This window comes from Eleutherodactylus coqui, chromosome 2 (assembly GCF_035609145.1).
Source record: "Eleutherodactylus coqui strain aEleCoq1 chromosome 2, aEleCoq1.hap1, whole genome shotgun sequence".
Taxonomy (NCBI): Eukaryota; Metazoa; Chordata; class Amphibia; order Anura; family Eleutherodactylidae; genus Eleutherodactylus; species Eleutherodactylus coqui.
Window position 1 is genome coordinate 22,563,085 of NC_089838.1, and position 17,773 is coordinate 22,580,857.

General features: G+C 46.1%; 1 protein-coding gene across 1 annotated transcript in view; it reads right to left on the reverse strand.

Annotated features, from left to right (window-relative positions):
- Positions 1-2,097: 2,097 nt before the first annotated feature.
- The window catches only part of CLINT1 (clathrin interactor 1), a 65,520-nt gene continuing 49,844 nt past the window's right edge, over positions 2,098-17,773 (reverse strand). Inside the window, exons 5-12 of the mRNA XM_066590476.1 lie at positions 14,741-14,905; positions 11,312-11,489; positions 9,261-9,501; positions 7,938-8,013; positions 6,426-6,506; positions 5,467-5,750; positions 5,198-5,375; positions 2,098-4,384 (exon numbers count right to left, since the gene is read on the reverse strand). Of these exons, the coding sequence (XP_066446573.1) occupies positions 4,104-4,384; positions 5,198-5,375; positions 5,467-5,750; positions 6,426-6,506; positions 7,938-8,013; positions 9,261-9,501; positions 11,312-11,489; positions 14,741-14,905 (1,484 nt within the window). The 3' untranslated portion in view covers positions 2,098-4,103. The remainder of the gene's footprint in view (positions 4,385-5,197; positions 5,376-5,466; positions 5,751-6,425; positions 6,507-7,937; positions 8,014-9,260; positions 9,502-11,311; positions 11,490-14,740; positions 14,906-17,773) is intronic.

The following is a 17,773-nucleotide window of genomic DNA, read 5'->3' on the forward strand; positions in this document are numbered from 1 at the left end:
TAACCCCACTCTTGACAGGGAGAGGTGTAACATCTGTTAGTTTTGGTGGAAGTCAAATTATAAATTTGTCTAAACTGATTTTGTGCTTTAAAAAAAGCGCCCCCTGTTGGTACGGCGTCAGAAATAAACGTGCCTGTGATTCTGGAGCATCTAGGAATAGAGGAGCAAGTTCGATGAATTTTTCTATGTGGACACCCGGTTGCATGTATATGTTAGATGGGGAGGAGATGGCAGCAGGATGCACTAAGGGAAGACGACAAGCCGGTGGAGGCAGTGTGCTGCTCTGCTGGGCACTTGGTTCTGGTATTCATGTGGATGGGACACGTACCTCCCGCCTAACCATCGTACAGAGAAGTACCCCCTTCATGGCAGCGCCCTCTATCAGCAGGATAAAGCACCCGGCCAGACTGCAGAAAGAGCTTAGGCATGATGTGAGGAACGTGACAGAGTTCAAGCTGATGACTTATTCCCCCAGATCTCAAATCAATTGATATCTGTGGGATGTGTTGGACAAACAAGTCCGATCCACTGAGACTATACAACAGGATCTGCTGCTGAGGTCTTGTAGCAGATACGCCAGGTCACCTGCATAGTCCAGGCCGGTGAGGGGGACCTACATAATATTGTGGGGGGAGGTAGGGTACCATTACGGTTAAGCAGTGCCTATGGCAGCCCTTAAAGGGACACTCCACTCCCAGACAAACCAAGATGGCCACACCACTTCTCCCATATACACCGCACTGGTAGTCTGACACTAGATGCACTACTGATTGGCCAGCACTGCTCACTTGCAAAGCAAAGTAGCATGAGGCGTCAGAGTACCAATGCATAGTATACAGCAGGTAGTCTGCGAATTGGTGCAGCCATCTTTGTTTGTCTAGGACTGGAGGGTCACTTTAAAGAGGAGTCGTCTGCTACTTCCAGCCGTTCCCCCGCTGTCAGCTCTCAAACCTACCTCTGCAATGCATTCCACAAACTACAAACTCATTCTTTGCACTTCCATAGAGATGAATGGGAAGGTGTACACACACTCCCTTCACAAAAGTCAAGCTGGCTGGGGAAGGCGGGGGGAGACTAGGCAGAAAGAGGCTCCTTGGACTCCAAGCTATCCAAACTTTGGACTCAAACTAAGTTATGTTGTTTAAACTGCTTCTTTTTGCCTCGTTCCCCCCATCAAAGTCAGTGCATGCACCGCCAGCTTGACTTTACTGAAAGGAGTGTACGCATTCCCATTCATCTCTATGGGAGGGCATGGGCACAGCTCTAAGAGTCATGCTTGCTGTGCCCGGGTACACCAGGTGAATATGAAAAGAGGTTCTCTGGACTCCACGCCGCCTAAACTGTAAGCAACATAACTTAGTTTATAGTTGATCACAGGTATAAGAACAAAACTGAACGTTCCTAGAGGGGTTGGCCATTAGCCTCTTATCATGCCGTTGACCCCATCTAGACGAGCCGCCCCGCAGCGTGGCGCAGACACCATGTTATAATAGGTGAATGTGTTGATGTAACAATACTTGAAAGCTCCTATTCTTTGAAACCAATTTAAACAGGGTGAATCGTTGAAAGATTAAAAACCACAGCCTGCTAATTACCCCGCGTCTCATCTCTTATTCAGGCCGTGAATCATGTTCCATCACCATTAGCTGCAGCCCATGAATTTTGGTCTAATTAGTAGGGCTGGAGATGAAGCGTCGTTTGGACCCGGCACCCTGCACCCGTCAGCACGAGGAGATGTCATTAAACAATCTTACATTATTTATGAAAATTACTTTGCCCAAATTGTAATTATTTCCTCTCTGTGTGAATTCTAGTGCGAAACGGCGGAAGGAATGAAGCAGGCAGGTAAAAAGCCCGGGTCAGAAGGTTTAATGGTGGAAAACATCTGGACTGCCATGGAGACAGGTAAGTGATCAATGCGCCTTTATAAAAACACACGGTAAGGACAAAGAGAACGGTTGGCTCGACAGCGCCAAGAAATGCTTTTCCTCCCCCCCCCACCCGGAGTCATCTCTGGGAAAAATAAAACCAAGAACAGTTTTTCTAGAAAGAAAATTTAAAAAAAAAAAAAAAAAACTTAAAAAAAAAAAAATCAGGTTTGATTTTTTTATACATATTTTATTTCAAGCCATTAAATCTGCAGGCAGCGAGAGCTCACCTTGTAATAATATAGATCTGTGTTTATTCATAACTGATCCCCCCGCACCGCCCACTGCCTTATGTACAAGGGAGGAAGCGCAGGAGAGGAAAAAAAAGTTATATAAAATCTAAAATCAGGTTCAGTTTTGTAGAGGAGGTCAGCAGCCGAGAGAGGAGCCTGGACGGGGCTTGTACGTTCACTGGTGGGGACCCTGGACTTCATGTAACTACAGTTTAAGGGGTCGTCCGTTTGTGACAATCTTTTTTGTTAAAAGAGGCCTGGGAGGAATCTGGGTATGAAGTGTTCCTTTTCCCAGCAGCACCTCCACAGGCGAAATCCAGCATTACACATTGATATCAATGGTTTGTCTATGTAATGCATGGATGTGCACTTGGTTCCCACTCTCTGTTTAAGGGGGATTTCCAGGACTATCATCTATTGAGGACCTATCCAGAGGCCAGGTCATCAATAGAGTAATGATGGGGTCAGCCGTGAGCGCCACCGATCTCCTTTCAAGCCTGTGATATTAGAGAGCGCAGCCCGATCTGCTAGGATGAGATAAACCCTTTAATAGAGGATTGTTTTTAATTTGGGATCCCCTTCTATTAACGCCGTACTCTCCAACTGGGTTTCTCTTCCAGGCGATCACTGCACAATGGCAATTTCTGCAATTCTCTAGTGTTTCAACACCAGTTTAAGATCTCTGCTTGCTGTCAGTGAGTGAACCCTTCTACTCTCACAACGGCACAGCTTATTAAATGCATCAGGGCAGCACTGTTTTCCAGCCTCTAGCTGATTCCATTCTTAGAAAGCAAGCAGAAATCTAAAAAAAAAAAAACATGAGGCCTATTAAAAAGTTGCATAACTTTTGCATTATGCAATGATTATGCTTTATTTACATGAATGGAAAGGGAGTGTGGTTTATAGCAGGGTGAGGTTTGTTATGATGCAGGGATACAAGCAAGATAACACAGCAATGTGTGCAAAGTAGTAATAGAGCTAAGAGGGTCATTTTGGGTTATGTGGGCAATAAAGGTTTGATACAGCCCACTAGGCAATTTTAAAAGCGTTGTCCCACGTCTAGCTGCAGGAAGCAGACAGCTCCGTTCATCATACAGTGGCTTGGGTCGGTACTGCAGGTTGAGTCCCATTGAAGTAAATGGCACTCATCCGGCAAATCGTAAGCTGGGCACTGCACAATGTACTGAGCGGTCTGCCTAAGGTACAGGGGTTGTCCAATGTCTAGTAGTTTTGCTGCAGGAAGCAGATGAACCATGCACCTAAAGATAGGGGTATTGAGGGTAGTCTAAAATCAATCTTGCCCATACAAAGCCATGCAATGTGTCTCTGAGCCTACATGCATGTGTCTGTGTAAGGGACTGAGCTGCATCCACCCATTCATATTGGCTGATGGATCCTGGTTCCCGCTGTGCTCCCCCGACAGAAGGCGCTACACTGCATGATATATGTACGTAAGTCAACCACCTAAGTCACTTTGGAGAAAAATAGATCATTTCTTATATATTACATTACAAAAGAAAAAAAAAAAGAAGAAACTGGCCCAAATGAGTTGGGGAGCCGATACTGTTGATGAGACTGGGAATGTGGAAGTTTAATGTGTGTCTATCAAATCCCATCCAAGTAATTCAGAAACCTAAGAGAGAGAGCGAGAGAAGGGGGAAAACATAAAGGCGCCCCGTCACGTACCACGATAGACATTGTGTACCCGCTTCAACCTGTCTGGTACATAAAGGCAATAGTGTCTCTCCGGACCGTCCCCAGTCTCCCCTCTACAAACAGCTCGTCTGGAAGTTCTTTGTATTCATTTATAAAAGATATTGACTTCATGGAGGATCAGAATGTCTCCTGTCCTCCAGATCCCCCCCATCTCTCCTTCGTCACATGTGCATCTGAAAAATCCTTCAACATCCCAGATCTGTGTGGGATCGGCTGGATAAAGCTTTTATTTGCTGAAGTTGGCAAAGTTTGCAAAGGCATCTTGTTTAGGTGGCATGGCTCCAGGGGCTAATCCCATCTGCATTCCCATTGTGGTCGGCATGCCCATCATTCCCTGGTTCATCCCTGGAGGGATTCCAGTCATCATGTTAGGGATACCCATGGCTCCTGTCATAGGACCAGGCAAAATGGGGCTGGTTTGAGGTCGGTTGGGCATCATGCCTGGGGTTCCACTGATGTTCATGTTTGCAAAGGCCTGTGGCATCATCCCCATAGGCTGCTGCATGGCTGTGGAATAAGAAGAGAAGTCAGCAATTTGTATGATCATCACCACAATCCTGGTTATCAGATTACAGAGTCAATATGTAGGCCTTCACATTAAGCAACCCTCTGCTCTTGGACAGGCAAAGATGGCCGCACAGCTTCTTAGACTACCGATGCATACGAATACATAAGGTACATAAGAGTAGTCAAAGACACTACATGTTGTTCCAACTCGCTAGTGCTGGTCATGTGGCCAATCAAAAGCAGCACATACAATGGTCTATACTAATACAAAGTGTACATCGGGTAGTCAGGGAAGCAGTGCGACCATCTGAATTTGCCCAGGACTGGAGGATCTCTTTCACTACGACTATCAGGCCGGCAACACAACATCCTTAATGCCTGGTGTCTGAGCAGTGCCTTAAAGGGGTTTTCCAGGCAGCACCCGCTGTCGCAGCCGGGATACACTGGGGTTGTAGTGGAAGCAGCTGCTCCAACCCGTGTAACGGTCAGCGCAGCTCTTAGTGAAATGAATGGAGCTGTGCCCACAACTGCAACATACAATGCGTGTTCGTCTGACAGTGATCGCTCCTGACTCCACTAAACAAGAGTGTTCAGCTCGAGGGAGAACACCAAATTTGCCTGAAGAGCTTGTTCTACAGATGGCCATCCATGTCAAAGGCAGGCACACAGATCTAGAATAATATGTTATGGTATGCACAGGTAGTAAATATGGTGGCTGGTGCCCCCGTCGCCCCCAGTTTCCACACACTTCCATTGAAAAAAGCTGAAGTGTCCTTAATCAGGAGGGTCGGTTCTTGTAAAGGAAGCACTTACTTTGTTGCTGCATCATGGCGTTTAAGGAGGGCTGGGATGGTTTACAGGGCTGCATGCCTGGCATGAGACTGTCCAGGGAGATGTTGACGCTGGGGTCAGACCAGGTGGATGGGAGTGTTTTGCCTTGAACCTTCATGTCTGTTACATGTGCAGGCAGTGTGTTTTGCTTCTGGAGAGGCTAAAAAAAAAAAAAGTTTCATAAATCTGTAATTTACGGCCTTGTATGTGTCTTCTGGCGATGCAAACAAACTGCCCCTTCTCCACCCTACCTGAGATCTTGACATGGGAAGCGTCACCCCCACCGTAGTCGAGCTCATCATAGATAGGTTCATGCTCTGGGATGTGCTCATGGTGGCATGCGTAGGCCCCATCAGGTCAAAGAGGTCCGTTGTGTTGGAGGCAGCAGGAGTGGGTTGCGGTTGAGCAGCAGCATATAAGTCGGTACTTTGTTGCGAGACTACAAACATATCGGTCGACGGTACAGATGGGGCTGTTCCTGGCTGACTGAAGGCACCCCAGTCTCCAAACTCTCCATTACCAGTTGCTGTTGAGCCTGAAAACAAAGTATTTAAACATTTAGCCATTGTACCACGTAGCGTTACTTTGAGAGAAGCCCGTCTACCACCATATCCGACAAGATACAGACATGATCTACATAACATGTAGAGTTACTTGGTAAGCACATTGCATTATGTATCCAAGTTACAGCTTGTATTCTAGTCCAGAGCTGCACTCACAATTCGGCAGGCCTCAGAGCTGAAATTGACCAGTATTCCTCGCCGACTCCATAAGCTCCCGACTGGCCACTGCTCTGCAATTTTTTTCAATAGGAAGGCTTCTGGGAAAGCGCGATCACAGAAGCCGCCTTATTGACCTAAACCGCTCTCCTGTGCACCAGGGGACTATTGAATAGGGTAATAAATGAAGTGGAAGAACTGGAGGGGACGGGAATGGGGCACATTGAACAATGGTGGAACAGGAGTGGATCTTGCCAACTAAACCACACTTACCCTAGTTGGTTGTCACAATCAGGCAGTGATATAAATACTAGTGATCCTTGCTTATGCTCTCGTTTTATAACAGCATAGGGGCAGCACTAGTGTACAGGCCAGTGGCACCGTTACATCAGCACCGCAGGCCTGAGTTTTCAACCAGAACAGCCACGGAGAAGTGTAGAAGAGAGAGGACAGACTAGTGAAGATGGGAATAAGCCTTCAGGTTTCTTTACCTTGTGTTGCTGGGAAGATGGAAGACTGAGCAGCAGATGAATTAAAATCTGCAAAACCACCAAATGGATCTGGTGAGGAGGCTGCAAAAAAAAAAAAAAAAAAAAATTAATAAAAAGGCATGAAAGACAAGAAATCAGTAGACGTGAGGCACGTAGCTATACAAATACCACTAACCTAACACCCTTCGGTCGCATGTGAGTGTATAATGGCCGCATTTCTGCATTTGTAATGGGATTCTGTGTCCCAGCCCAAAAGCAGGGTTTACTGAACCGAACGGTCACCATCATAGGAATCTATGGCACTCAGAGTTCGAGTCACGAGACCGGTGGTCCGGTTGGGATAATCGTCCGGCCACATTTACAGATCCGGAATACAAAATATGCTAGACCGTCATCAGCTTTAAGTTGCCCATAAACCGTCGATACCAGCTCACTATTTCTCCAGAACCCCCTCCGCCCCCTATACATGCAACACTTCGCTTAGCCGAGAGTCTGTATGTTCTCAACAAAAAGAGGGGAATATGCAGCTTTATCTATCCTGAGACAAAAGGCGTTGAAATATAATTGCCCGCTCTTGCTTTCCTTTGACAATCTGTTGGGGAGTCAGCAGTGCCCCCCCATATAAGACAGTCAGTTGGTCTTGTGTTTGGCTGACTTATGTGTATGGCAGGCCTTACAGGTTAACAAGAAAATGTGCAAAGACAGTGGAGTAGGATGACTGCAGGATCAGACTACACATGGTCAGTTCGTAGTCTGTTACTATGGAAACAAGTCTTCATCAGAGCTGTATGCACATAGCCTTTAAACACATTTGTGTACAAGAATGCAGCACCTAACTGCTTTTATACAAGACGGTCGCCATTAATTATCTTCAGGTCTGTATGTCCCCATCTTTAACGTTATTAGATACAATAGAAAAAGGATGTTGCAGTACGGAGTCTGACTAAACATCCGTATAGTGAGCACAGTGCACATAAAGTATAAGGGGGGCAGTGGTGCTTGGGTCTGTTCTTGACAGACATGTCTATTCAGTGACCGTCCTCTCAGCACAGCTGGCAGGGCAGGTGGTGCCATAACATCTGCCCAGCACTCAAAGATCCCCAAAGACCATTTTTGTCGCCTGGCACGATGCCCGTGCTGCCACAACTCTACAAGAAACTCTAACCATCTGGCATGACCAACAGGACAGAACATAAAAAAAAAAAAGTGTTCTGCTTGGGAGGCCAAAATACCGAGACACAGGAAAGAAAAGAAAATTGGGATGAGTACAAATCGGCTTCATTATCTCTGGAAACACAAGAACAAAGAGCAATGGAGAGAACGCAGGCCACAAAGGAAAAGCTCAGTGAGCCGGCTCATCGTGGGCTGTCCCCACAGGATGGGTGATACATGTCTGATCGTTGGGGACCCCACTGATCACTAGAGGGGCTTCTTCTGTGTATGCAGGACCACCACTCCCATTGTAACTTCTCTCATCTCCCCAACCCGCACCCACTTCTGCACGCACATTACCTGCTTTTGCTTGTGAATCAAATAGTAGATCCACCAGGTCATTAGATGCCTTCTTACCGCCCTCACCAGTACTAGCCTGAAAGAGAAAGAGGACGACATTACACAACAGAGACTAGGAACGATATGCAGGATATCACCATGTATAAGGTCAGGTATAATTAGAGGACAGTCTGTATGGGGAAAAAAAAGGTATTTAAAGAGTAACTTTTTTTGTAGTACAAAGTACAGAACAGGCAATTCTAAGCAGCTTTGCCATAGGGTAATCAAAGCTATTCTGTATATTTTTCTTACAACACCTAGCTGCATAGCTGAAAAGGGGTTACGACGGTGCTGAGAAATCAGTTAGCTATTATAACTGAAGAGGGCGCTCCGGCTGTGCCTGCACAGTTCTCTCTAGTGCAGGCACAGCTGTTCCAAACAGTGCATTAATAATAGTCCGCATTATATTTTATTTGCAAACCTACTTGGTCTTCCTGTGCAACCCAAGAGCTGTCCTCCAGCATTGGTTATTACTCTCCTGTTTCAGCAGGTCGGTCTCCCAGCGTTGTGCAAGGAGAAGCCATTTTGTGATGTGGATGGCTTCTCCCCTTTACAGCGCTCCCATTCCCCGCCAGACTATATACACTGTTGGGGTCTCCATGCATTGAGTTATGACATACTGTACACCTGATGGACTGAGATCCTGAGTGCATGGGGTCCATCAGGAAGGGGAAAAGCTGCCTGCAGCATAGAATGGCTTCTTCTTACACAGTGCCGGGGGACAGATCCACTGAAACAGAAGCGTAATAACACCAGCACTGGAGGGCCAAGTAGGCAAATAGAATATAATGTATACATTAATACACTATTATATGGAACAGCTGTGCCTGCACTAGAGAGAACAGTGCAGGCACAGTTAGAGCTCCCCATTCTGCTACAGAGTTAGGTGAAGACAGAGTACCCAGCACCGTCTTCACAAAAAATGTACAGAATAGGCTGACAAAACCTATTGAAAAAAAACCGCATAGAAAAAGTGCAGCTACTCCTAAAAGGCCGGAGAATACACCAAAAATGTGTGATACCTGGAAGTTCTCCCTATCAGGAGAACATGGGCTCTTTGACCCCAAAACGCTGTTGCGAATAAGAGACATCACGATGACTTGGCTGAATGTCTAAAAGGGTAACATGTCCTATCCTTGCCAACCCCCACCTATCAGACATTGATAGCATATTCTGTGGTTGAAATATAATAGATTAGTGGTTTTTGTAATGCTTGGCGTCATACACCAAAAATGGCCGACAAACTGAAGTGTCAGAGAGCAGAGAACAATAGAGGGTGCTAACCTTATTTGCAGCAGGATGGCTGGCCGAGGAGGTGAGCTCTGGACTTGCTTTATCTCCGGTGTAGTGTGCAGCTGCGCCAAGGTCAATTTTCGATGGGTTCCCTGTCCGCTTGTGGTGGCGGGTGGTGGTGGTCTCAGTGGCCTGAGTGATGTGGATGTGCTTGGTGGTGACCGTCTCCTCCTCATCTTTGAACTCGCCTGTTTGTTTTACCCGGTTGTTTTTCCTCTCTTCTTCGCTGTCACTAGAGAAGGTGTCAAATCAATGACATTAACACTTTTGGGTCGTGTCAGTGACCGAAGCATTCGGATCGTGTCCTCCTGCCACGGATGCACAGCTCCTTATAAAAGGTGGATTGCAGAACGTCCTCAGACTCTACATCTATTCCATATAGCAGATTGAAGTTGCTTCTGCAAAGCCCATTGGCAAACATGTGAATTTACTCTGATGGCCATTGGCCGGCTGGATGCGACAGGACAGGCTGTAGTGAGGAATGCTGTCCATTTACTGACCGCATGCCAGGAGCCTGGAAACCGTATATATACACAGATAGGGTGTGCCCGGTTGGGCCCACATCCCAGGTCACGTTTCAAGGGGTTGGACACTGACCTACAGGGTCGTTGCCTACAGGTGGCACTAAAGAGGCCGTTTGCTTCCTTCTGGAGGGGGGCTCATTTGTGTACTTCCTTTTTTTCGTAACCAAGAAGCATTGTCTGAAAGACCCCCTAAACCGGTTAGACCACCCAGCTTCTCACTTTCCAATTTATCTTGTTATAAAAAAATAAAATCACGCATCACTGCTGATTTTGTCGCGAGAAAGTTAATGAGTTTCTAATGTTAAAAGTGTCGCATAGTGCGAAAATCGCAAGTTTGTGCTATGCGATAAACAAAGAGGCTCCATAAGAAAACATGGGCTACAAAAACAAAAAAAAAAAAATGAAAAAAAAAAGCAAATTGCGGCAAGATAGAGCATGCTGCGATTTTTCTTCTCTTCTCGCAACGTAGCATCAGTAAAAAATGTAGCTAATGTAAAGGAACTCATTGGAAAGCATGGGCTTCACAAACATGTGTTTTGTAGCGCTGTTGCAGCGCCGGAAAATCGTGGGATTTCGTAGCCCCTGCGAAAAAGGCCTAACGGGGTGAAATCTCCTCTCAACATCGTAGAGGCATCGTAGAGGCCAACTAGCTCCACACAAGCGGAAGAAGAGGGCACTACACACAAGGAGCCTCTGAGAACCTCTTATAGATTAAGGGGGGGAACCACTTTCAGGGCCTCAGGTGACAAGACCGCTCATCTAATCGCCACAACTCATCATTTACATATCTGTCTGAGATGGAACTGCATGCCGGGTTTTACAGCAAAACGACAACTCCTTCTAGGGGCTGGATTGTTTTTTCATACAACTAGTGTATAATAAGTAGCTTTCTTTCCACAGTAATGTAATGGGGGGAGACTGTAAACCCAATAGAAAACCTGTATTTCATTAAAGGGGTTGTGTGGTTTCATCTCTTTTGCCTCAAGTCTAACTCCTGGCACCCCCAACAGCTGCGGAGAGGAAACCTGTGACATCCCCACCAGTTATGGTGTTAGGGGACATGACAGGGAGTCAAGTGCTGTATTTTTTTTTTATACTCACCTGCACCCGCGATCCAGCGCTGTCACCTGCTGAAAATCCCGCATTTCACAAAAATCTGACTCTTCTCAGATTCCTAGGCTTTCCCATACAAGTGTATGAGAGGGTGCAAAGACGGGACTTTTTTTTTTCCATCCAGAGTCAGATTTTTGTGTGCCAAATGATCTTCAGCGAGTGACCGCGATGGATCACGGGAGTGGGTGAGCTTAAAAAACACCTGCACCCGGCTGCCAGTCACTTGCCCTACCAGCACCATAAATGTTTAGCTTATGGTGTTGTAGGGACGTGACAGCTTTCATACAGCCAGATATTACCTCTGTCCCCTCCGACAGCCACCAATGTGGTTGATGTATTGGTATAGGAGATCTGACAGACGGTGACAGCGGACCCCTGTAATTACCAGCATACTAGATTCCTCACCTGCCCCGTTCAGGAGAATCTTCTCGCTCTTTCCTCCTGAACTTGTTGATGGTGTCGTCTATGGTGCTCCCAATCTTATCGCTGATCTCTCCTAACTTATCGCTGAATGGGAATCCGGACTTACTTTTATCCCACTCTTCGTCCCATTTAGATCTGGGTTCGGTGTCGTATCGGTCACCTGTAGGACATTCAGCACACACAAGTTAAAGCCCCAACAACCCCCAATCGTGCATGTTAGAGAGAGGAGGAAAAATTAAGAAGGACCTATCACATACTTGAATTCCCCATGAAGCAACAATTTTGGGGCATATTTTCCCAGAACTTTGATGCTCCCCCTCCCCCACCCCCCACAGTTATTCCTCCTAGAAATGTACAAGTAAAGTGACAACTGGGCATCACCATTCTCCTTGTAAAGGGGTGTGTCCCTACACGGTCAGCACTGATTGGACAATGTCAAACTGTAAAAGAACACCCCCCCCCCCCCCAAACTGGTAACACCCATTTGTCCATTCATTTATACATTTCTAGGAGGAACAACAGAGGAACGACGAAGAGTTCTAGGAAAAGATGCTGCAGGATTATTATTTCACGAGGCATCCAAGTTTATACTAGAACACGTCAGGAGACGCGACAAGTGCTTATTAATCTCATATTTGTCATCAGTAACGATCCTGCCTCCTTTTTACACAAAGCAGATCTGGGGAGCTGGAGAAGCACGTAGAGTGGGCATAAAAGTGACATTTATCCATGCCAGCGCACAGGTAGTGGCACGTTCACCGCTTTATGTATGTAGACCAGGGCAGGAAAAAAACTGGTGTAAATCCCAAGGCAAATGAAGAAAAAAAAAAAAAAAAAAAAAAATCAGATGTCAGGAGTAACAATAAGAAAGCTTGCCTCTGATTGGTTATGATGGGCACCAGCGCCACTTTGGAGCCTGCACTGGCTGCATGTACTATAATTAAATTGCAGCCACTTTTGTGCTTTCCAGCCTGCTGGGGCTGATAGCTTTATGACTGGCTGCTGTGAGTTACAATATTTCTCTATACATAGCTAACCAAGCAAATTTCCACAAACAGCACCTAAGTGACAGCATTACACGGGGTTATTAGGAACTAAAATATGGTCTATCCTCAAAATAGGTCATCAATATCAGATAGGTGGGGACCAGCCCCCCCCCCCCCCCCCGGCGATCAGCTGTTTGAAGGGGCCACTTCATTGGCCTGTGATGTTACATTCACCCAAACGCTGCGGCCCCCCCTCAAACAGCTATCGATGAGAGTGCTTGGGTCCACACCTATCTGATATTGAGGACATATCCTAAGGATAGACCAACAATACTAAAAGTACCAGAAAGCCCCTTTGAATGGGTTGTCCAGGATTGGAAAAAAGCATGACTAACAACCAGCGCCACACCTGTCTGTGGGTTGTGCATGGTAATGCAGCTTAATTAAAGTGAATTGTAATGGAGTTGTAGTATGGCACACAAGCAGTGGACAGGTGTGACAACAGTAGCCATATCTTTCTAATCTTTGACTACCCCTTTTGGAAAAAAGTGCTACTTTATAGAATACATTGGACTTTGCTTGAAGGGGTTTTCCAGGACAAACTATTGACGACCCATCTTCAGAATCGGTCATCACATTCATCAGTCACATGGCCTGAAAGCAGCTCAAGTGAACAGGCCTGAGCAGCTATACAATACTGCGCTGTGCCTGGTATGGACTGAAGTGACAGCAGCGCTTAATGGAGCATGTGCTGTAACTTCAATCAATCAGCTGATTGTCTTGGATCCTGAATGGCGGATCCCCCATCAGTGTAGTCTGGTAAAATATATTTAAAGTGAATGTCCATCAAGAGCACTAAATAATAACAATACAAAATGTGTGTGTGGATAGAGAGAGAACTTAAGAGTGCTGCAGAATAAGTGGCGCTATACACACACACAGTATGTTCTAAGCTCCTGAGCTCCCTCTAGTGGTGCGCACAGTTAGCCAGGATTTGCAGCTCTGTATCAGAAAAATGGAGCACCGGCCACTATGAAGATATAGCAAGAATAATTTGCACATGATTTTAAGTGAAATTACATTAAAAGATGGACATTAACAATTGTTTAGCTGCTGTAAACTGATTGGTGGTATGCTGACAGAAGACAGAAAGGGAAGAGTCAGATTCTGCAAAAGTAATTGCATCATCATCATTATAGAAGGGGTTTAAGTAAGTGATGTCAGCCTAGACATAGTACAAATCAATCAATCAATCACTGGGGCCACCGGGCGAGTGGTCGGTAAGCCTTGCCATCTTGGAGGGCTTATTGCGGAAGTAGAAAGAAGAGTGGGGTGCAGATGCAGTGACCCGTGCCTGTGCTACACAGACAGCGAGGAGACTGTGGAAACAGCAGAGCTACATAGCGGAAGCTCGAGAGGCATACTGCAAGGACGGCTGGGGGCGGAGGGTAGCCTACATTTTCACATATTAGGTAGTGGTTCCGTTTTCTGTCCCACCTAGAAAATGGCACAAGTCAGGAAAACCTGATTTCCCAAAGTTTTATTGCCTTCTGAGGAGAAAACAGTCTGGCACATAGTAAGTATGAAAGGGAGACGTCCACAGCGCATCATATAATAGTGGGGGAACTGCTCAGCTAATGGGTACTTGTACTCTGCATAGCTGTCCATAATAAAGTCCATGCCTTTCTGGACTTGACTGAACATCATGCATCATTTCATACCCGGCAGCTGCCTGCCATGGCCACGGTTGGAGCTAGCTCTGATCATGCCTTTAACTGCTGGAATACCACGGTCAATGCAGACTGTGGCCTCTAAGCATCTGGCCAAAGCTTGGCCCTCCCTTGGCATCTCATTGGCCCACTCGTGACCCAATCACAGGAAGCAGATGAGTTCAAATGACAGCTCACGGGGTCCTAGGGTTGTCACATATCTCAGCCTATTAGGCCCGGTATTAAAGAAGGTTTGTGACCAAGTACACCTTAAGGCATTTTGCCACTTTTCCTAAGGGTACTTCGATGGGCCCTGGGCAGTCTGTCCATACATGAGATGGGTAAGGATCGATGTTAACCCCTTTGATATAGTCAGAGGATTGCCCATCATCTTAGCTCTCAGATGTCGTGAACAGCGTTGAGGCATGAAGAGTTAAATAATGGAGAGTTCTCGGATCTCCCCCATTTGTGTATAAACAGCTGTTACCCATGGGATGAGCTACTCTGCGGCTCGTGACAAGCGTACCCGTCATATGGTACGACTTAGTAATCTGACATTTCAGGATGCAGGGACAGATAAAACTACACGGATAACCGTGGGTGGATGTAATGGGGAAGGAAGGTGCCCTCATTGCAGTATGCCAACACAACGCCAAGCTATAATCACTGATTCCTACTGCCCGATGCCATTTGTGCAGCACACACACGGTACTCACTGTATCTGAACCCCCCGGCACTTTCTGACGACACGCCAACGTATTTGTCCTTGTTCTTCTTGGCTTTCTTTCTCTCCTCTCGGAGCCGGTCGTCGTCCTGAACAAACTCCACCATTTCTTTCACCTTCTGTCGGATGTTGATGCCTTGGTCTTTGCCATTTTCATCTGGAAAGAGGAGAAGAATTAAAAAGGGACTCGTCTCTACATTTTCTCTAATGGAGCCAATAGCATTGTGGTCACACATCTTTGTGCCGAGACACGACCACCCCCAAATATATCAATATCTACATCCTCCCTCGCTTGACTAGTGGAGCTTATAGGCGAGGTGTTGTCCATGGCAGCTCAGCACCCGAAGGATCAGAAGTAGAGATGAGCGAGCACCCAAATGCTCGGGTCCACGTTATTCGAGTCGAGCTTTTCGTAAAATTCGAGAGCTCTACTTGAGGAACGAACCCCATTGACTACAATGGGAGACTTGAGCATTTCTGTATGTGGGACACCGGGTCCCGAGTTTTTTTTTTCTCCTTGGTTCGTGTCTCTCCCCCTCCCGACCAAAAGTTTTCAAATGACTCGCGCTGCGTCGTGGCAGGGAGAGGCCAAAACAGACGTCACCGCGGGGAGGAGCCAAAAGCTGGGGCGGGGTCAAAAGCGATTTGATGCTCTTTCGAGTTACGAGCACCATATAGTACACTAATATTCGAACGAGCATCAAGCTCACCAGAGTATGTTCACTCAACTCTAATCAGAAGGCAACATGTCATCTACAAGGAGCATCTCTAATGCTGGATGACCTGTAGGGCTTCTACACGCAAAGTCCACTGATTTTATTGGAAATTGTGTAAGGCAAAATCCCCGTGGATATGGTGTAGATTTCAGCGCTATATACTGAACAAATCTAATTGACTGCCGTAGATTTGAGACTCCATACCGCACATGTATTTCCTTCTGCTATATATGGATGGCGTGTCCAAACCCCAGCCACATGTATTGCACTGTAATCTGCTGCGGGCTCGCTGAGTGGAACCTGCACTGCAAATGCGGAGCGTCTGGACTCTAAAAGCCCTGTTCACACAGTGTATTCTGCCGTAGCTTTGATGTGAAGTCTGCGTCCAAAAAGTGACCCGTTCATTCAAAGGGATATCCAGGACTTTACTAACGATCACCTATCCTGAGAATAGGTTGTCAATAGTTGATCGGCAAGAGACCCGCCACTTGGGATTTCCACCAATCAGCTTTTTGCCCACTGTCTTTGCGGACATAGCCAGAAGCAGACAGCTCTGTTCAATATGCAGTGGCCTGGGTTGGTATTGCAGGTAGTAAATGCAGTAGGAGCTGTGCCTGCAATTATTAAACTGGCTGCTGCACTAAGCGGTCTTTTTCTGGCTCTGTCAGAAATGATAGTGGGGATCCCAAGATGCAGACCCCAACCCATTAACTATTGATGACCTATCCCGAGGATAGTAAAATCCCCTTTAAATTTGAAACCGAGGCACGGAAAAAAAAGAACACAAAAAAACACAAGTTACTTCTTGATGCGGATGCAGGGTTTTATTTTTCGGCGCACTGATCAGCCCCACTGGAAGAAGCTAATCTGTACGGAAATCAACAGTACAAACCCAAGCTGAGCTGCACAACTTTCTGCCATGGTTATCTGCAGAAATCCGTGATATGTCCTCTGACATGCATTCTATAGCTTGATCACAGCCTAATGCTTCATCCCCCTGTTGGTGTGCTGCTAGTTACAGCTGACCATAGTAGGCTCCCAACATGGGGTCACCTGGGATTGAGAAATCCTAACAAAAAGGTATTATGCAAAAGAGGACAACCTTGTAAAAAAAAACTATATATATGGGCAATACCGCAGAAAAACTGTGGACAGGTGTGGCGCCGCTGCTGGAAGAACACAGCTATGCTATGGACCACTTCCTTAAGTCTAACTGCTCAATCATCTGCTTCTGCCCTTGTGAAATCCCACATTCTATTCCACTCCGTGCTGCTTATTAGACTGTATTGCTGGAAAAAAAACCATTAAGGGCCAAGCGCTGCAAATATACGGCGCTCAGTTCTGGGCTGTAATCCTGGCAAACACCGACCGTCTCCGGTGGCGCTGTGGCAAACTGCAGTGTCCTCCGCTGACATCTCAGCTTCTTTCTGGTGATGGGGCTTTGAATAGCCCGCTTCCAGCAAAGCGAGCACTGTGATTGGATCGAGCGCCAGCCAATTAAAGCTGTCGCTTGATGAGAAATCACAAACATTAAGTGATGTCATTCACTGGACAAAAAAATAAGACAGTCTTATTTTTGGGGAACCACTGTAGTAAATATAGTTCTCAGAAGTGGTTTATAACCACTGCAGCCTCAATAGCGCTACGTAGAGAATACAAGCAGCAGTGGTGCCTTTTTCTCTATTGGATACTTTGGTCATGTGATCATTAGCGATCACAGAGCTGCAGGGTCTTAGACCCTAGTCCAGATTTGTTAGTGACGTTTTCCCCTGTAACTAAGTCTCCTATGCAGGTCCCAGTTATAGTGGAAATGTGTGAAATAACTACATTTTTCTGCTCCTGTGAAGATGCTTTTAAGGACTATACAATAAAGGTCATGTTTTTATTACATCCTATCTGAGTGGGGGTAAAAGACCCAACCTTGGCTGAAGCGGTTCCCCCTCCTCTGCCCCACGCTATACATCCTCTAGGATGAGCGGCTTCTATATACTTTTTTTAGAATATACGACTACTTCATTCCTGTACTTTATTTTAGGGTAAATATAATAAAAAAACTATAAAATAATTTTTTTAAACTTTTCATACACATTACATCTAAAAAAAAAAACGGAAACATTTTTAATACCTTTTTTCACTGAAATTAACTAACTTAGGTTCTGAAAAAATCATGCAGCAAAAATAAGGCCGTAAAAGCACCAAATTGATGAAACTGACTAAAAAGAGTGCGGCGCTCTTTAGGACCAACCCACTCTGGTCCTTAGGGGGTTAAGGCAATTAAAGCCCCTTCCCGGTCAACAATCTGCTTAAAA